Source organism: Hyposmocoma kahamanoa, unplaced genomic scaffold (assembly GCF_003589595.1).
Source record: "Hyposmocoma kahamanoa isolate Upper Pololo Valley unplaced genomic scaffold, ASM358959v1 78, whole genome shotgun sequence".
NCBI classification, from domain to species: domain Eukaryota; kingdom Metazoa; phylum Arthropoda; class Insecta; order Lepidoptera; family Cosmopterigidae; genus Hyposmocoma; species Hyposmocoma kahamanoa.
In genome coordinates this window covers 11,443,398-11,465,655 of record NW_020653945.1, presented here as the reverse complement: position 1 = coordinate 11,465,655, position 22,258 = coordinate 11,443,398, and the positions used below count along the sequence as shown (strand labels likewise).

General features: G+C 34.4%; 1 protein-coding gene across 1 annotated transcript; it reads left to right on the top strand.

Annotated features, from left to right (window-relative positions):
* The first annotated feature begins 1,706 nt into the window (after positions 1–1,706).
* Positions 1,707–20,677, top strand: LOC113233102. Its single transcript, XM_026468085.1, has 5 exons — positions 1,707–1,940; positions 13,911–14,083; positions 17,829–17,934; positions 18,824–19,007; positions 19,962–20,677. The coding sequence occupies exons 2-5, from the start codon at positions 13,921–13,923 to the stop codon at positions 20,061–20,063; spliced, it is 555 nt and encodes a 184-aa protein (XP_026323870.1). The 5' UTR covers positions 1,707–1,940; positions 13,911–13,920; the 3' UTR covers positions 20,064–20,677.
* The last annotated feature ends 1,581 nt before the right edge of the window (positions 20,678–22,258 follow it).

Below are 22,258 nucleotides of genomic sequence, written 5' to 3'. Positions count from 1 at the left end.
TTAAATTTTTATAAATAATAAATTTTATAAATAATTTTTGTAAATGCGTCACTCCATTCAAACAGGAGCTTAAATATTGCTATTATTAAGAAGAATAATCCTCGAAATTACGCCTATGCCCGCGATTCGACGACGTAAGGGAATAATACTAGGGAGTAACGTAAACGGATATTCACGCACGTGATTAAACATGATCCAGTCGAAAGCTTTATATTGGCTGATGAAGCCTAACAAACAGCCACCCACACCTGCCAGTAGAAACGAAGGGAAATAATACGACCTATAACAAGTAATCACGTAGTGCCGATTGCTCTCTGATGATAGGTAATCATCATTCACTACGCACCAAAACGTAATATTACTGTGAAATATTATCGAAACTAAGGGTCGTATTCCAGAACTCTACTCAATGCTCAAGTCAGGACTTGAGCAGACTTAATTATGATTTGAAGTACTGGAAATACGACTCTAATGGTAAGGACTTGAGTATGATTTCCAGTGCTTGAAATCATACTCAGATCCTGACTTGAGCATTGAGTAGAGTTCTGGAATACGAGGCTAAGGGCCGTATTCCAGAACTCTACTCAATGCTCAAGTCAGAATTTGAGTATGGTTTAAAGCACTCGAAATCACACTCAAGTCCCTGCCATTAGTGTCGTATTTCCAATGGTTGTGTTTCCAGTGCAATCCTGACTTGAGCATTGAGTAGAGTTCTAGAATACGATCCTAAGAGTGCCTATCTTTCAATGGTATTCGTTTTATATCTGGAACTTTTATGCTGTGTATATACACATATACCTATTTCATACACATGTGCCTATTTCAAAAGATTAATACTATATTTTAAGATTAATACTATATGTATAATAAAACACAGGTAGGTACAGAAATAGTCATAGTAAGTTATAGTAGCAAGACCAAGACGAGACTAAGCCCAGTCTCGGTCTTGCTTTCGGGGTCAGTACACTCAGACTTAGTCTTGGTCTTGATCTCGGTCTTGTTGCAAGAGTCTCGCAAGTCTTGCTATTATTATTTATTTAACTATCATATTCTAATAAAAAGTGTGATGAAGGTTGGTTCCAATTTTAGGACAACGCAACAAAGTAGGTACTACATTTTGAGTACATATTGACATAGGTATGTATAGTATAGGCTAACCAAATGACGTAAAATGATTAACTTTACAGAATTTTTAAGATTAATAAATAATACTACTTAGTGTATGCTATGTTGCAGATTCAGTCTTGTCCTTTCTTAAATCTTGCAAGGTCGGAAATGTTCTTTCAAAAATGCAAGAACAAGACCAAGACGTATTTTGAACAACACTATTTAGCAAACAATAGCAATTAATTTTTAATTATGTTGAGGTAAGTGGATGAAGTTTCCCCACTTCCTGTTCTACACAAACTTTCTTCTTAACGCTGCGGAAAAGATCATCTATCCTTGGAAGTAACTTTAAACGAAGAAGGAATCACTTATGACAATAGAGAACACTTCAGTAGGTATGTGTACATTTGATGTTGAGTGGAATTCTTTTCCCAGTAGGTTAGTATCGCGGAATTGAAAAGTGGTTTTGTTTGAGTGGTCGAAGAAGTGTTTGGAGCGGGGAATGGGGACGGGAATAAGTGCACCGACCCAGTCGGCAATTTTCAGTTTCATTATGCGAGTGGCGTGAGGCGAGCGTACTGCCGCGCCGTACCGTTTACCGGCTGCCCAAGCTTCTAAGCGCTGAGCTCCAGTACACAGGCGGGATAGCTACGGGACGCCCGTATACGCGCATCGCCGCCCTGCATTTTGAATTCGCGGCAATCGTCTTCGGAATTCAAAAAATGTAATCGCGACCCCTCCACACACCATATCACAATACATTTGCTCTTTAATTTCAATGACTGACTTAATGTCTACATTAGGTTCGGCAAGTGCATAACAACGCTGCATTGGTGAGTCCGAAATGCTTTGTAAACCATGCCAACCTACGGGTTCGCTAGTATTCCTGCTTGTTTAAATTGTATGAAAAGATCTTTTGAATTCTTAATTAGTAAATCTGTTACGGTAACTACATGCATCCCCAACGTGTTAAAAAACCTCATGATAATTATGGAAAATAATATTTCTTATATTTTATGATTTAATTATAGAAGTCGCGTTAATGAAGTCAATAAAATTGAGCCATATCATATAATACTAACATTAGAATAGATATCAAAATAATATTAGTCATATATATAATTTTATCAAATTATAGAAGCGTACCTTTGAGTAAAGAGAAATGCGCCTAACTCACGTTAGATCGGCGATGTAGATTTTAGCGTAATACTTGCTTGAAGCAACCTGCGCCCTGCAGTGGGTCGTGTATGTGTTTGTACAGCAGTACTAGTCGAATAAAAAATAAACATCTTGATTAAAATAACAGCATGCAGGGATAGTTATTTTCATCGATATAATCGAAATTTTTGTCGCTGGCGAGAGTCATCCTTCATCCAGCTGCCAATCAATATGCGTGAAGAGAAAAATGTGTGACATAACCAGTTGTTCTTATTTTCTTCACAACTCCAGGTTTTTCCATATTTCACTTCGCAACGGGTGTTAAACTTGACTAAATAAATAAATCCTCGCAACAGTTTTTGTCCGACTATTCTAGTCCATTCTTTATTTTATTCAGTAAACCATCGACAAACACACACTGTGATATATTATTCACTGTAATATTTGTAAGTGCCTGAAGAGCCTGTTCCCTAAATTTGTACAAATCAAATTACTGCACACTACATACATTCGTGAAAATATTCTTTTCTATACTTAAATTAATTGTTTAGCAATGCCTATGATTATTTAATAATGTATCATGAACTAACTGTACTTAGAATAACATTTTCACAAATAGTATCAAAGTACTCGTAAGTATTGAAAGTGTCAAAATGGCTACCGCAAAGACATAACAATTTCCAGCGAAAAAATGTTAGAAAACTAAATGATTAAAGGATTAAAGAAAACTGAAAATCTAAGATCTGGTAGCATGGCTAATTAGACGCTTTGTCCTGACGAAAAGTTTTACTAATAAAGTAAGTATTATCTGTATATAAAGCAGAATTTCGCAAGTAATAGAAAATACAATACTAGCAAATGCACAATGTGCGAACGAAACAACAACAAAAACCATATTCTGTAGATTTACTCCCAATCAATATTCCAAATTCACACACCTTCCGTAAAATGGTTTCGTCGTCGTTATTTCTTTTTATTTCTTGTTTCATTACGTACAAGCAGGTCGGGAAAAATATGTTTCAATTAATTCTGTTTCAACGCTACAGAGTTCAAACAAAATTGTACATCACATAAAAAATTTATTCTAAGGAACCATTCTTGTACATTTGATTTAGAAAAACTATCGCATTGTCAATGTCTACAAAAAATACCATAATATAATATAATATACAATACTTTTTATTACGTATAAAAGTATTTTTCTCGGTATCAATAGAAAGATGCTTTCAAGTTTTTAGCCGACTTCAAAAAAGGAGGAGGTTCTCAATTCGACTGTATGTTCTTTTTTTCCTCCTTTTTCACCTCAAAGGGTGGCTGTTCACGCATGAAGACTCATTTTTATAAATAGCGCCTAACTTTAATTTAGGAGCAATTCTTTTAGCAATTATTTACATGATTTTGCTATTTCTCCAATTCAAGGCGTTTTTCTCTCGATATACTTTGAGTAGTGTCGTAGTGAGAACCTATTTTTATTATCTCCAGTATCAAGTCCTGTATAGTGGCGAATTTAAAAAAACTTTCCCCTATATTTCAATGAAACTTAGCAAATAGACGTAATTCCACGTACTTTTGAGGTCGGTGTTTTTAGTGCTCTGTACTGAGATTATTATTGAAATCTCTATTAGTGCACGTTAAGTTTTATCGACAGTATACAAACACTTAAATTAAGAACGGTCAAATCTATTTTGATTGAAATAACAAAATCTGTACTACTCCTGTGCTATCTGTCTATCAATTATAATTTCATAAACAATATCACAAAGGCGCTCTTTTTAGTTCGGATTCAAAATTCTATTGTCTATGGTACTCGCTACTGAACTGAAAAATTTCGTTATAGTTCTGTACACACTATAATGAGTTTAAAAAAACATATTTTTGCTAATTTAAATATCAACTAAGACGCTAATCAGACACTCTACTGCTTCCTGATTGGTATAATTGACCCAAAGGTCTTGCAACCAGGCCGTAACCTTCATAAAAAAAAATGGTTCAAATATAAGCCGTACTTGGCCACTTCTAGTCTCTCTTTGGTTTTTGTTTTGAAGCTTTTGTTTGCCTTTCGTTTAAGTTTGTTGTCATGGATTGTTAACAAAATATACATTAAACATGGTTGTGTTTCATTATTTTATCACTCGTAGAAAAAGTATTGGATGCAATCATTACATAATTAGGTCTTACAATCTCATACCTATTACTTAGGCCACTAACTCGACTTTAAAAACCCTCATTATACAACAATTGGTTAAGGTAGTAATAACGAAACACATAGTTTTTTTCTGTTATTGGCATTTCGCGGTTGGCGTTAAGGCTAACGACATGAAAAATATTTTAACTTTATTTCAAACTAGGAAATCGTTTCAATGTCAATTAGGATACCGATTTCGAGGTAAATAGGATCAGAGACCAACTTAATATTAATGTGAATATACACCTGAGAATAAAGAAAATAAAATATAATTTTACAATAATAATTTGTTAAGGATCTGTTTCAATTTTTATATTATTACCTAAAATAAAATTAACATTAATAATAATAATTTATTTTCATCCAAATGTTTAGAATACAACTTACAACAGTTTAAGAAAATGTAACAAGTTTAGCAGTTAACTTTATACGACGTTTTGAATAATAGAAATTGTTCATAACCTCATGGTGGTATATTAACAACAGTGTTCTTCCCTGCTAATCCAGACTGTGTTAAGGCAATGTAAGATTCCCACTTAAACGAATATATTCTTTACGTATTAGTATTATAAACTGATTATGAATAACACAAAAAAAGAAAATTACATACTAATTTATATAAAACACGGATCATTCGATGATTACGGGATCTGAAAGGACATAGGAAAGGATTATGCATGATTGGATAAGCAAGGTTATGGAAACGTATAGAATAGTCATGTTTAGGACAAATTTAAAATAACTACTGTAAACTAGCAACCGGTACTAACTTAATTTTGAAAACTTTACAGATGAAGAAAAAACTTATTTACGTCATTTATATAGCATCTGGTTTTTTAAATAAGAATATGATTTTAACCAATGGAATTTCTTGCAACGCTGCGGAGTATGAGTATAAAATGGTATTAAAAAGCGAAATCTTTAGAATATAAGGATTGTACCAGTTGCCAGTTCACAGTCGATATGTGATACAAATTTCATGCTTTGGCGTATGAAAATCTGCTTATTTTATGATATCAAGTGACGGGACTAACAACTCGTGCGCCTGGTGGTAACTCTGAGACATAAGTTGACAAGTCCCATGTGCCTGTAATTTGACCAGCACCCTTACCCTTCAAAACCGGAACACAGTAATGCTGACATTACTGCTTGGCGGCAGAAATAAATAAGTATATAAGTATAGTTACACCACTTTTGCGTTGATATCCTCAATTGTTAGTATACTGGTAGTGTAAAAATAAGTAAATATATAAATAAACATTGAAAATCGGAATACGAGTTCTTAGGTTTTCGCGATTGTTACACATAGGAAATGAAACTATTTTTCCGGATTTAAATCGCGTATATTTGTTTTTTTTTCAAACAAACCGACGTTTCGGGCCCTTTACAGGTCCCATGGTCACGGTTGACCATGTTGTTTGAAAAAACAAATATACGCGATTTAAATCCGGAAAAATAGTTTCATTTCCAATCGGAATACGAACTTGAAATTTCTGACTGCCTAGTCTGGGGTCGTCAAAGTTATTTGTATCAGCAACGTTACAGAAAGCTAAATACAGTGTTTATAAAAGTTCTTCAAAAGTTTCCACATAGCACAGTATGGATGGAGCGTAACACGATCATCAGCTGCAGTGTGTTCCTTCTGATCACGTACTACGTATGGGAGCTAAATCAATAACTTCATACTTCCTTGCGACTTTGAAATGGAAACAGAACCGTCATTTGTTGCAACATTATTTATTACTGCTACATATTAGAAGAAAATTACATTTTCCTTTTGTTCTCTATTACCTATCCATTTCCTATAGTGAAATTCCTCTCCGATGCGTTTTTTTTATATTGCAAATCTTAATTATTTGTTAACACACAAAAACTTTCCTTGTTTTTTTTAATAAAAATTCGTTTCGTTGATTTAACCAGATAGTATTTTAATTAACAATAGTCGTTAAATTTAATAATAGTAATTTTTTACTTTCTTCGGAACAAACTAAGGCTTCTAAGCTATATTGCCAGATCTTAGATTTTCATGATCTTAGATTGGGTAATTCACATTTCTTGAGCAGTTTTTTCAGATTCAGAGCATTGACAACAGCGTAGACTGACTGATTTACCATATCTTTTCCTACGTTTCTAATAACAGTGATGGCGTCGGGGTTTAACTTTTATCGGACATAGTAACACTGACATGCCCAGTGGCTAGTTGATTTAGGTAGAGTCGTCAATTAAAACGTTATGCGCCACCGTTCAGAGCTTTAGTCCGAGTCGTCTGAGGGGTGAACCACTTAAGAAAGAAAATACGACGTAAATACTTAATACACTAATACTAAAAATAATAACAATATTAATAATAAATTTTATTTATTTCAGATAATTTGAATCCATCATTTGTTAGATACACACACTTACAGCAAGTATGAAATAAACTATAGCTAAAAGAGTAATTTACACAAATAAGTTTTATGATCGAAGTGTAAAGTGTGGTTTCCTGCGCCTATAAAATAATATCATTGTAAAAATTCAAATGTGTCAACACTTTACAATCTCTACTGTCTCCCATCACTCGTTACGCGTCAGGAGTGAGAATCGGCTGATGCCTGTCGTGACATTATGAGAATAACGAAAATTGTTAGCGACCGATATCCACAACGTTTGTTCTCCGCTACGAAATTTTATCGTGGTTCCATGTTTCAGTTCTACAAATTCATTTTCATCAATTTAGGCAACAAACATGTGTTCATTTTAACTTACGTAAATACGCGTACATTTTATTACGGTTCCTAGAAGAATATTGTTGGAATTCTCCCGAACTGTTTCATTTAAAAGCCATATTAATTACCGACCAAGTATTGCCTTTCTCGAGAAAAAATATTTTTAGCATTATGGACGTTGCCGTACACCAGTTATGTCACTTCGTAGAAGAGCTTAGTAATAGTGATACAGAATGTTATTAAAATTGAATTTTATGTAAATAAGTACATAATAAATGCCCGTTAATTTATTTAGTAGCAGTACAGCTCGTTGTGAAAGATTTCGTCCAGGGAAGTACCGCCACTTTATCTATTTCTGCCGCCAAGCAGTAATATCAGCATTACTGTATTATGGTTTTGAAGGGTATAAGGGCCTTGGTGAAATTACAGTGTGAGACTTGTCGACTTATGTCTCAGGGTGTTAGGCGCATGGCAGTGCTCCTCAAATCTTTGTGCTTTAAAGCTCTTAGTGGCACTGCGACTGTTTTGGACAGACGTGTCGCTTACTACCAGGCGACTAGTTCGTCCTATCATTTGCTATTATCAAAAGAAAAAGAAAAAATGTAGTAATTGTAAAACGGAATAGGAGGATGTGGTTAAAGCGTTTGGTCGGTGAAATAATGTGTGACGAAGGAAAGCGCGTGTTTTTATTGGTAATTAATAAAAAATATAGACGAAACTGGACATCCAGTGTTAGAGGTATGCAACTCACACACTAAATAATTTCCAATGTCGTCATAAAGCGCTGTACAGTCATGGAAAACTAAAGCTATGGAATAATCGACACACTTTTACAGAACGATATTAGCAAAAAAAAATGTTCTACTCGTTTTAGATTAGCTTAAAACTGGTCAACGCCACCTATTGGTAATCGTGGCGAGCTACACTTCACTACAGAATGACCTGACTCACCTGACCTCCAGTGCTTATCCAACAAAAATTACTGTCACTGACATACATCAAACAGTTTCTTTTAAAATCTAGAAATCGACAAACAGTTCGACGGTCCTTTCAAACAACTAATATTTACATAAGTAGAAACAACCATTTACCTCTACAACTTCCTGATGGACATTGGCCTGATGACCATTAAATTAATCTCCAAACTAGTAATTTCCCAAATGACGGTAGACAGCAAAATTATTGAATTATTGGTAAGTTTGATAAATGAAGCTAAACTTTGAAATTGTTCTAAATGGCAAAGCTGTGGCAAACTTAGTACTTATGGAACATTTGTGATAAGTTTTAGGCGAGGACAAAATGTCACTTGCACATTTTTTTATATAATAATAATTTATTTAAGTCTTGTACTTACATAATAATTATGATGTGGTATTACTAATACTAGTTTACAATATGTGGCTTGTTAGTATTGGGTCGAGATTATCTGCTCCCTGACTTTCAAGCTAGGATAACCTGTGTTATGACAGTCAGTGGTTCGGTTAATTAACAACTTTACAAGCTAAGTTTGGTACATATAACTGGTGTCGTAAATTATCTCTTTACTGCACCAGTTATTTTTACAGAAAAAAGACTTAAGATTAATAATCATATAAAACAATTATGGTGATAGGGTGTGTATATGTTGTGTGTGTATGCGTATGTGTGTGTAAATGGTCCTATAAATGGTCAGAAATGAATTTATTGTTTCTCAAAATATTCTACGTTAGCGTTAATGCACTTTTTCATATGAATGAACCAATATTCTGTTCAATTTTCCCGTGATAATCTCTGAAACATATTTTTCATACCATTCGACAGCCTCTTCAGGTGGTGAAAATCGTTGACCACATAACTGGTTTTTAATTTTTAGAAAAAACAAAAGTCACAAGGTGCCAGGTCGGGACTGTACGCGGGATGACTTATAAGGTCAAGGTTGTTCACCTTCAAAAATTCATTTCTCTGTATGGCCGTGCGAGAACTGGCATAATCGTGGTGCAAGATGATACGGCGTTTACGGTTATTTTTACGGAGTTTGTCAATAACTTCCAGCAGACAAATAGTCTTGTACCAATCACTATTCACGGTACAATGATTCTCCAAAGCAACAGTAGCTACGTGTCCAGTTTTATTAAAAAAAGAGGGAATCATCCGCTTATAGGCACTTTGCACGCGCGCCACTTTGTTTGGTTTTGGCTCATCTCGAAAAACCCATATGCTCGATTGTTGATTTGTTTTGGGATCGTAACTATAAATCCATGTTTCGTTACCTGTTACTATGTCTCATACCAAATTTGACGCCCCTTCGTTGAATCTGGTAAGCATGGCATTGTAACAAGTGACGCGTTCCGTTTTTTGAGCCTCAGTCAAATTATTTGGTATCCACCGAGAGCATAGCTTTTTCACACCCAAATGTTTGTGTAGTATTGATTGTATTTGACTCATGACTATGCCTAAAGATGCCCTAATCTCATGGTATATCACATGCCTGTCTGTGTTGATGATATGGCACACAGCATCGATGTTTTTATTGTTCACAGCAGTGGACGGACGACCATCACAAAATTCGTCGCTGAGATTCACACGACCGCGTTTGAATTCTGCAAACCAGCTATAAATAGTCGTCTTGCATGGTGCTTCACTAAACTAAACACTAAACTCCGCTGAGCTGTTAAATTACACTTAAAGTCGTAGAAACTCATACTACGAAAATTTTCACGAGTTAAATCCATGGTGATGTAGACAACCAATTTCTAAAATGACGCCACAATGTAAAAGCAAGTGACAGTCAGATGAAACAAACTGAATTCTACAGCCAAAGAGTTCCATTTTCTAATGTTGTAATTACTTTTTCAATATTGTTTATGTAAGTGGCCAGTTCCGGAAACTTATAGTGCGCGCTATGTAGACAATTTAATTTGCGAGTGACGTAAAATAAACTATTTTAACATTTGTTCTGTTTCATCGTAATCATATCATAAAATAAGTACTTGACTATTAATTGTAATCATTAATAGTCAAGTACTCATTCTATTTTAACTTTCGAATTTATTGAGTCTGTGAATTTGAAGAGTGTTTTAAAGAATTTAATTATGATATTATAAAAAATAGTATTATAACTTGGAACATGGTATATAATACATACCATACAAATACTTATTGTTCGTTAAATCGTACAAAATACCTTAACGTATTTTACAGTAAACAGGATTCAAATTAACTGATAATCAATTCAATCAATCAATTTCAATATTTTTTTCCGATTACAGTATCGAAACATTAGTCGATAACGCAACTATTATTTAGAAATCGATAATATAAATTCTGTTTCACTACTACAAAATTGTAATTGCTTGAAAACCTTATTATAGTCGACGTGTACGATTTGTATTTTAAAATGAACAATTAGGCCTCGACACATATGCGTCGTTATTCTGCCAATGTGTCCAAAAACAGATTTAATGAGGGTCACAAACACATTAGGTATGTCGTACAGTACAGTACAGTCGCGCAAATATTCCGCTCGTATAAATTAAGCACAACAGCGGAAACAGCGTGTTTACTTCCAGCTATAAATAAAACACAGCTATTTTTTAATATTAAATCACGTCATATACAAAAATAGGCAATCGTGTCGACAGATGCGTTATACGTCACACTGAAACGAAAACAAAAACGAACTTCTGAATCAATCCGACCGACAAACAGATAAAATTAATATTGGCAAAAGTGGGCTCAAATACAAAATTGCTTTTCGTTGTAACAAAAGTTTAGCTTCCAAAGTAGTGACGGAGGATAAGGTGAGAAAGAGACAGACTGTGAAGTGTCTGTGAAATGACTCCACATAATGGATAAATGAAAAACGCGTTGAAGTAATGATTAGAAACGTGGAACACAAAGGTGACGTATTTTCGTAAAGTACATAGCTGAAGTACTGATAAAATGTTTAATGAGAAAGTAAAGAGCTATAAATAAGACTACCGTTTTTGTAGACATTGTAAAACATTCCACATTGGCTAACAAAAACTTTTGAAGTGTTCATTAGATTCGATGTAACGGTTTATACTGAAACGTCGTTTATTCAAGACTATTGGAATCGTTAAGGTTACGCCTGACGCCTCACGACAAGAATTGGCAAAGCAATATTTTATCAATTCTGCTTAAGGTTGCTATCAAATTGGAATACATGACTTATTTATTACAAGAAATAAGAACGGTAAAGACCTAAAAATAAAAAATTAACTGAAATACCTAATCGAGAAAGGGAAAACTTAAATTATCTGTCAACTAGATATTACTTTAAATATGCTTCCATTATCATTTTGAATATGACCAGTATTGATTTTTTTTATGATACCAAGTGTTGGCACGAACAAGTCGTACGTCTGGTAGTAAACGACACGTCTGTCCATAACAATTGAAGTGTCAGTTAGAGCTTAAGACACAAAGATCTAAGGGCCACTGTTACTGCGCCCGTCACTCTAAGGGCGTTTATTCATTCTTGCGACCACGCAATTGTATTATTTCAAGGAATTTAAATGTGATTGCCTAGTAAATAGAATTCAGATTCGCCATTGACGTACGATAAAAGCGTGACTAACTGGGCGCTGAGACATAAGTTAACAAGTCCTATTTGCCTGTAAATGACAGGCAAATAGGATTACAAATAGACAACCACCCTTATCCATCAAAACCGAAACACAGTAATGCTCACATTACTGCTTGACGGCAGAAATAGGCAAAGTATCAGCACTTCCCAGGACAAACTCTGTTTTCATGGTGTCGCCATCTCCGAGATCCCGGGTTCGATCCCCGGCAGGGTCGATGTAGACAATTAACTTTTTAACAAGAGGACTCGAACCTGCGACCACAAGATTCTGTCCCTATTGCATTTACCAACTAAGAGGTCTAGTTATCAAGTCGACGAATTTCTTCAATGTATCTGTTATAGATCATTGCATTCAGTTTTCGGTTTACGAGACAGTACCGTAAGTATGTACTTATTCCATTCCTACTTATAATTCATAACGACACTTTATAGACTTTAGGCATGTGGCTAGTAAATCAAAATATGAATAATAATATCAGTACAGAGTACTAAAAAAACCGACCTCAAAAGTACGTGGAATTACATATAATTACCAATTTTACTTTATATTACGGATATTTAATATTACGGATTCATCCCCTAGTTCGCCAGTATACAGGACTTGACACAAGCGATAATAAAAATCGGTTCTTACTACTCAAAGTTTATTGAGAGAAAAACGCCTTGAACTGGTGAATAGCAAAATCAACCATTAAAATAATTGCTCCTTATAATAAAATTTAGGCGCTATTTATAAAAATGAATCTTCATGCGTGATCAGCTACCCCTAGAGGTGGATGATTTTCTTCAAAATTAAATGGGACCACTATAGAGTTACCCTCTTTCCAACAAAAAATAATCATGAAAATCAGTTCACAAATACCGGAGTTATCGCGTAACATACATACAAAAAAACATACAGTCGAATTCATAACCTCCTCCTTTTTTGAAGTCGGTTTTAACCGTCTTCAAAAAAGGAGGAGGTTCTGAATGTAATTAATTAATGATACTGAATGTAATTAATAAAAAAAAATTAAAAAATTAAAGTAATTAATTAACGCAAAAAAATATTAATAATCTTGAGTGGTAATATGTAAACGCAAAAAATAACCAATGAAAGTACGGCAGTCGTTCAGAAAAGATAATTTCGGTATTCACAAAAGAAATACGTAGCTCGTATTTCTTATCAAAAACCACGAGATAAAGCTTAAGGAAAAATACACGTTATGTGTATGTGATAAATGAGCAATATTCTGTCATACTCCTAAAATGCCCCTAATGCCCTTGCACAGCGCGACCAACAAATCCCTAATAGCATATTATGTTACATAATATTCTTTTATATGAGTGTCCCGGTACACGCATCACTTTCTTCAATATATTATGATGCTGCTACCCAACATACGAATGTAGTCAGGTGTGACAAATTTGCATACATGTCAAACTGCTAGATGATAAATGTTTTTCAGGCTATACAGGCTGAAAAAAATTAATGGGACATGAAGGGAAACTACCCTAAATTATATCAAATTTTACTGAAAGTAATCACTCTTTTATCTTTCTTAATATGAATAACGAGATGAACAGTTTTTGATAATCTTACCTTAACGGGAATCGAACCTCCAACTGTAAATGCATAAAATAAATACTCCCTATTTTATTATACTAATCGATAGGATCAATAATAAGTTTAATTACAGTCGTCCGTGAAATCTTATTAGTGTAACATCGACTCTAATAACATTACCCAGCCTGTTTATTTTTGACAACTCAATTTTAATAGTGAATAAACTTTTTTTTAAATGTAAATGCAGTTATTCATACCAAGAAAAATAAAAGAATGTTTCCCTCAATTAAAATTAGTTATCTTAAACATTTACGGTAGATCCCACAGACATATAATTATGTAGATCCCCTTCATATCTCATTGATTTTTCCATTTTTACTCCAGTCTTTTGTATATCGATACATAACACATAAAACATTTTATTTGTTTAAAAGATTGGAATGTAAAACAAAATCTTATTGTTTCCAATTTATATTAAAACATTATTTCTGTTAGTAGAGTAATATGCCTGTGTGCCTGTAATTGTTTAAAAACATTTTTATTTCCTGTTTGAATTACCTATGCATTCACCTCATCGGATCCATTAAATGAATCTATATAAAATCCTTTTGCCTACAGAGCGGCGAAGATGACGCGCAGTATTACGACGGACCCTATGGGACTGCTGGAAAGGTTGACGACGAGCAGCAGCACTGCGGCGCCTACCACCACCCCCTCTGGCGTTGCTAATGTCGCCAAACCCGCTGCCAACGGGAGTAAGCGGCCCACGCCCATCGTCATATACCCCACCGGTAAAAACACAAACACACATGAGAAATTCAGTACACGCGCCCACTATTGACCAAACCCTATTAGTTATGAACAGCAACCACACCGCCATAGTGTAATAAGACCATTAGTGTAATACGATACAAACGTAGCAACGTAGTTTGTTTGTAGACATGCGCAAAACAGTGCCTCGAAATATTACATTACATTCCCTGTAAAAGTAATATTACAGTGTGATATCACCATCACCCCGATCACACAGACTAAAAATGAGATGCGTTATAAGCATTATCTTACCACTCCGTGCTTGCTTTGCTATTACCATCACATTGCATTACAGTGTGATTTTTTTAACGCACGCACATAGACTAGCTCCGCACTAGAAAAACCCAGTATCGCGAGTGTCATGGACACACACATAGACAACCACAAATTACATACAAACTCTCGTGAGAAATAAACGTAGGCCATACAAACATTTCGCCCAGCCCGGGAATCGACCGCAAGACCTCTGCGTGGCAGTAACTGTTCGGCCAAGGAGGCAGTTCAGATATTACATCACTTGCATCACACAAACTAAAAATGTAATGTGTGTATTACTCCGTGCTATGTGCTATGCCGTGATAGTAATCACGTTGCATTACAGTGTGATATCACCATCACTCGCATCACACCGACTAAAAATTAAAATAATGTGTTATAAGCACTTGTTTAGCTACATAATAATATTATCATTATATATAAGATTAAATAAAAACAAAAAATACGAAGGGTATATATTGTGAAGCATTGTGTTATTTTTTTAAAAATCCGAGCTAAGTAGTAAAATTTTAATATATTTTCTATTGTTTTCAGTTCACGTAATTATTTCTTACTGGGATGAAGTATCATCTAATAATATATCCAAATAATCTGGTAATTACTTTACGAGTACCTAGATATTGATCACCGCTAAAGTGTCTATTATTTATGTCGCTTTCATGTACGACGCGTTTCAATAAATAAAGAATTAGTGGATGGATATTGCACATTGCAAAAATAAGTAGTCGTGCGTCTTGTGTTGGTTTTCTTAATCTAAATGGAAAATATTGCTCGTCTGTATGCCAAGGATATAGGTTTTATTTAAGTGGTATGATGATCTAGAGAAATTTTGGAATATATATCAAATACCAATACGCTATTACTTGTCGGAGCAGATACTACATACAGCACATCACTGTTTCAAACATTACTGCGACCGATACGCGTAAACCAGAGCAGATATATTTATTAACGCAGTGTAAAGGGACAATTACAAATATTTTAAATAACGCAAACAAAGCAATATAGATTATTCACTATTACAAGAATTTGTGTAAACTTTATTGTACCTAAAATAAATAATATCGTGCATCAATAAAAAACGGTATTGTGTCGGATGATATTATGAGTGATGCTCAATTTTCAAAGTGATGTCACATTATACCATCGTGTGATATCACAATTGTGATATTACTCGCATTACATGAGTGTACATTTCTTACTGTTTAAGTGTGCTTGCTACATCGTCCACCCCATCATCGCTTTCCATCAGGTGGAAGTTTTTTTTTTTGCACACTTACTTATAAAATATATAATTACTTACTTCTTACCTCTCTACTTGTTTCTGTGGGCGCCCGCCCGCCGCGCACTGTATACGGACAGTATTCGCGTAATCTAGCTGTGCTCTCGAGTTGCAACGCACGGTCACACGAGGCATTCATTCATATGTCAAATTTATAATTTTTTTTTAATTATAAATGTATCATTATGAATAGCAATGAATATTTTATTCGTTTATTGTACAGGAAAATCACATTAAAACAATTATAACACTAACAACAGGTTCTGCTTATTTCTAAAAGAATTTCTTCCTGCAGACCTAAATACAGAACACAATAACTAAAATTACACTAGTTTACATTGCACAATTAAACAATAATATATTACATGATCATACTCCCATAATCGAGATACTAATCCGCGATGCTGGTATAATGATATCAATATTTCAGTTATGCATTTCATATAAAGCATGAGAATACTGTAACGAATACCTTAGTTTTACCAAATTAAATTTTGCAGCTCGTGGTTACAACTAAAGTTAAAACCCTAGGCTCCGCGTAACGTGTAGGCATTGTAACGTCGAACAGGCGAAAGCAACTACTGTCTCATCTATTATGACATTATGAGCAAGCATTGCAACGGCATATCGTCGGGGATAGTGCAATTACGCGTAACTAGCATTGGATTATGAGTTTCCGTTTTGGTAATTTAGTGGCCAAATCAAATCCGCGTAAAGTCAGTGGCAACCAAATTAACGTGAGTTAAGGGAATCTATTGTTATCAGTTGGCAGGCAACATTAATTAATGCTTACTGTGCAAAAATGAAAGTCGTAGTAGTATTTCAATAACAAAGTAATAACGTTAAATCCCTTTCCTGTAAAATTTGATTTAGTGCAGACCTTTTACCAATACTACATACGCGAATTTGCGCTATCCCCGACGACATAGGTACGGGACGAAAGTATATTCCCTTCATAAATTATCCACTCAAGTCATATCTAATAGTAACTGACAAAACAGTGTAAAAGTTCCTACTGAGACTGTTTACTTGTTTGCATTATTTGCTCAGTGTACCTTTAGCAGAAATTTAATATAATGTCAGTTAAGTTTTTGCTATTCTTTTAAATTCTGAAATGAAACTATGAAAATTATTATAAAGACTACAAAGAAAAGGTGCTTGAAAATGAAGTTAAAAATTACTTTTCAGACATTCGCTTTCTCAATGTTTTCGCATAGATGTTTTCATCTGGCTACACGATATAGCATTCAGTTTCATTCGAATTTAAATCGGTCAACCCTTTTTAAGTTTATTCAGATGATATTTATTATTTAACGTACTCATGACGTTTTGCAAGTCAAAGGAAAAATAACGTATGAGGATTTTAGAAAAGACCAAAAACATCAATAACCCTGTCGATCTGAAAGCATATATCATTACATAAATGGGGCACGCCTTACCCATTTTGTTTTGTATATTATTGTACAGGCTACAACAAAGAAAAAACATTTTCTGTCTACTACAGTTCAGCTATAAAGAAATATTCTCACGTTTTACTAATAATACCAATATTAATTAAAATAGAAATTTTCACCAATATTATTATTGTTAAAATTGACTTAATTTTAGGAAATTAAAATTTTTTTTAGGATTTAAATCGAATTATAATCGCGTACTTATTACATTTGTTTTTTTTTTCAAACAAACCAACGTTTCGTGATTTAGATGCATAGAAAAATATATCTAGTTTAACTTAAATGCCCAATAATGGCGAAAACTTAAGAAATTGTTATAACTAAATTTTAGTAAAATTTTTACTATTGCATAATTGTATTTTCGCCCTTTTTAAATGCAATACCCGATATCGGAAATAAAAAAACGTGGATAAAATAAATTCAAGAAACAAAAGATTGGGCATGATCATTTATGTCGAAGATATAGTTAACTACACCTACCAATGAAATGAATAATGTGTGTACGTAATACACATCACAATACATATGTATGTTCTGACTGTTATCTTGATTCACGGTGCTGTTATTAATATTATGAAATTCGGAACGTTCTGCTTATGTAGTTATGTACTTATAAACGAATTTGCATCTTATTTGAATGTGTTAAATCTTCAAACTTAGTGCACGTACATAGGTGTAGCATATTTAATCGAAATAAATGTTTTGTTACAGTAAGCCCCGAGTCAATAGTAGTGCCGATAGTGTCCTGCATTTTCGGGTTCCCCCTACTGGCATTAACGGTCATCTGTTGCCTTAGGCGGAGAGCCAAATTGGCCAGGTAACCAACACACGTCCATACATTACCATATCTCGCTTATCCGAGCACAATTTACTTCACAGACTCATTAATATGATACAAAGTCAGCTCGGATAACCACACCTACACTATTTTCATTGACGTAAAAAGAAGGGTGAAATGCTATATATTATGAAGCTACAGATGATTTATTAGATAACCAGGTGCTGTTTATGTGTGTTCGCAAATATCTTAATACGAATCTCTTCTGCACAAGCTGCTCCGTTTTATGAAATATAACTTTTTTCATTTAAATTTAAATATATGTCACGCCATGTGTTCTGAGTTCTGACTGATTAACGATATCATGGTTTGCTATGCCTTTAGTAATATATAAAACGACGATCAAAATAAACGTGTTTAATGTGCACATATGGATTAACACGTATTTATAGCTATTAAATAATGACCTACAATACACAATAGCGCTGTTTAGCCTTTATTCAGTAACATGCTTTATCATGGCACTTATTACAACTTATACCAAGATACTCATGTCATCTGGGAAACCTTTCTTTTTACAGTCACATCATGCCAGTAAAAATTCTGGAGCTGTATATTATGCAAAAAAAAACAAAATAGTGTAAAGTCGTAAAATTTCCGATGCTGAGTTTTTCAATTTTATTACATGAAAATCACTATATGCGGCGATTACCACTTTCCATTACAAGAAACATGATTGCCAACAAGTCAGCTGTTGCCTACAGTGAAAATTGGAATACTTAATGTTTGCTGGATATTCTGTTTCGCTATAAATTGTTTGGAGGTATAAGTTATGGACCGTATTGGCTCCAAACAACGGCGACCTAAGCATTTTATTTTAGCTTTTATGTTCTCTTTTATTACTAAATATATTTGAATTTTTATATAGAGAACGCGACAGAAGGCGAAATTGCGAGTTGGACCGTGGCGAGTTATCAGTAGTTCGCCTGTCTCCAGTAAAAACGAAACAAAGAACTGTCAGCTTAGTGCGGTCCCCGAGACCTCTACCATCTCTGGAACTGGATACTGTACTGGAAGAACGATCAGACCCTGAACAGACTACAGTTTCACAAGTAAGATAACAGTATCTACTATTTATTTTTTAATACAATTAATTTGAAATATTTAGTCCTGACTTTAAATTTGTCATAATCTCACAAAATTTTCGATTACTTGATAACAATTATTGTTTTGGAAATTGACAGAAACTTTCACTGTGCATTTTAAATGATAAGTTGAAACTGAAATAAAAACATACACAAAGACAAATAAGTAAGACTACTTAACTACTTAAGTTAAAAAAAAGACGAACAACAGTACAGAATCGAGAGTGCCATAAAATGAGCACATGAGAACAGTGCTTAAATAATCCGGCCGACCTTTATTCCTTAAGATTTTCCCACAAAAACAAAGCTTTGGTTATAAATCAGCTATGGAGAAAGTCGGAAACAGCAGAAACGATTCGCTGTTTCCATAACACATAATCTTGAGTAAACCTGAACTTCGACCAGATGAACAAGAAAAATCGTGTTTGATAGGAATTATTGGTATTGTAAAAAAATGATTAGATGATTTTACTGGTTTAGTTTGCTCGAATCAAAACACTTAACTGAAAATGCTGCAAAACACTTATTCAAACACAGGCTGCACACCAGCCGACAGTTATAAGGCAATCGCGGCGACTGTATCCAATCTGCTTACCGGCAGCATTCTATTACTATTCTACAGCTGCGATGCAGCGAACTGTTCGTATGAGAGCTGCATTGGAAATCCAGTTCATGTAACTACACCCTTCTTAGGTAGATATACATATAGTAGGTCGCTTTACACCAACCCTTCGCCACTAATACACACTTACGTGATCTGCTTAAAAGGTATACCTGATTGAAAGAAAATTGAAAGGGAAACCGTATTCGGATTCGCATAAAGCTATTTGTATAAAAATTTGGCTTTTAGATAGAGCTCAAATCTTGGCACACCCTACTTATGTATTATAAACCCACATACATATTTATCCATATTTTCAGGTGGAAGTAACTCCTGATCGGGAAGTAGGTGCCATATTGCTCGGTGCTGCTGGAGTCATGGGCACAGCAGCGGCTGCGACGGGGTGTATTCGGGACAGCTAGCGGCGGGGCTCGGCGCAGCTTGGCTCGCGCTCGCCTCTTTTCGCTGTACTCACCAGCCAGCCGCTGGACGAAGACGACATCGACGAGGAGGCGACCGAGACCGATAGCTAACATCAGCTTGACGAACGTTCGGTCATCGACATCGGCGAGCGCATGAAACTATTCTTGGACATACCACTCAGATTTTAAAACGTGATTCGAGTGGATAGTGCAATGTAGTGCCGGCTTCGAAACAGTAGTTTTTAGTTTTTTTTTTTTTAAACAGTGCTATGTCCTATGTGCGTCCATTAGGTGAAATTTTGAAATAACATAGAAAACATGGCATATAAGCCAGTACGTAGACGTGGCTATCATACAAGGGCCAACGTAAGTAACCTAGGGTGTACTTTGCAACATTCATAATTTTATCAAAATATTAGAAACTTCAAAATTTTTGTTTTATCGCAGTCAAAAAGCTTTATAACTAATAGTATTTACATTTATTTGGCTACTTTTCTTAGAAATGAAATGTTATCGAATACAAATTTAAGTGTGTAAGTTTGTAATGAGGTAATAAGCAATTTGCACAGTGTTAAGAATATGCACAACTAGATTATATATACTTACAGGTAGAATGGTCGGATTAACGGAATGAATTTACGTAAGTCATTAGGTAGACAAATATTAGGTAATTCGACCAATATTATTATCAATAGCTCTGTGTTAAATTTGGTATATACATAAATAGATACTATACTTGTAATAAGTATGTAAAGACAACGTGTTATATATTTATAAACCAAAATGTGATTGCCATAAAATAGTGTCCATGAGCTAATTGCCTGAACTTTGTTAGATAACTAAATTTTTAAATTAAAGTAAAATTTACAAGTCACCAAGGCGAAGGCATATATCACGCGAATATCAGATTTTTGCTGTGTCATTATTGAAATGTATAATTGTAGGCACGATCTTATAAATACTTCTATTACGTACAATCATGTCGCTGCTATGGTAACATATAGTCGGTATTTTATAGAAAGGGCGATATATGTCATCATTTGACGAGCTTTTTCTGTTTTCATTTTTATTTCTAGACAAAATCTATTGTTATTAACAGTTTTTCGATTGAAATGCTTATTATATTGTATGCATAACTTACTAACGACCTGTCAATAAATCAGAAAATACAGTTCAGTGTTGTTTTTGTTAGCGGTTGCATATGTACCAAGAGCAGAGATGGTTATTACGTTCACCTCACCCTGTTTGCATGTCAAGGTCTCTGTCGCAGTATTTTCTGCGTAAATTATAATCATTATGTAACTCCACGGGTGTAATAAATACAGTGAAAATTGATGTCGAGTTGTAGGCCAAAGGTGGTGATTAGGGCATGGTATTGAACAGGGCTGCGTAATGACTTGCCGAGTCAGAAAATTCAGAACAAACACAACTTCAAATTTGAGTTCTCAAAGGTCATCGAACTCAACAACTTCAAACGCCAGTACAAAGTGGTTCTGAGAACAACGAAAAGAAACTCGCCTAAACTCTGCTGCTTATACGCGTCAAGTATTATAATAATCTCAGTACAGAGTACTAAAAAACCCACTTCAAAAATTCGTGGAATTAATACAATATATATACCACACAATATACCTAATACAATACAAGTAGGTAAAACAAATGTAAATAAAGCTATTATAGTAATAAAATAATTACATCTATTTGCCAAGTTTTATTGAAATCTGTTACCGGAAACTGCGCGAAACCGGATTCATTCCCTAGTTTGCCACCCTTAGAGGTGGAATATTTTCTTCAAATTTAAATCGGACGAATGCTGAGGTACCCTCTTTCCAACAAAAAAGAGTCATCAAAATCGGTTCACAACGATTCACCAGTTCATAGGTTCACGAGTCATCGCGTAACATACATAAAAAAACATACAGTCGAATTAAAAACCTCCTTCTTTTTTTGAAGTCGGTTAAAAATATATAAAAGATGCCACTAACAGCTATCGCAAGCTCGCGCTGTGGTTGTAAATAGTAAAATAAACATAGTTATTGAAATACCAATAGAGTAATTCGTTGACAAATTCCGAAAATTTTACTGCAGGGTACTCTGCAATTATTTGCAGAAAAGCCATAATTTTTTAAATCTTAGTTCGTACAGGGTCAAGCATGTCAAGCTTGACACTTAAGACTTAAATGCAACTCATATAA

Bases quoted from the DNA above. Each gene is read 5' to 3' on its own strand.
- LOC113233102 (XM_026468085.1), top strand. From the start codon at position 13,921: ATGACGCGCAGTATTACGACGGACCCTATGGGACTGCTGGAAAGGTTG. The intron at 14,084-17,828 runs GTAAAAACACAA...GTTTTGTTACAG, and splicing joins CATCGTCATATACCCCACCG to TAAGCCCCGAGTCAATAGTA. The intron at 17,935-18,823 runs GTAACCAACACA...ATTTTTATATAG, and splicing joins CGGAGAGCCAAATTGGCCAG to AGAACGCGACAGAAGGCGAA.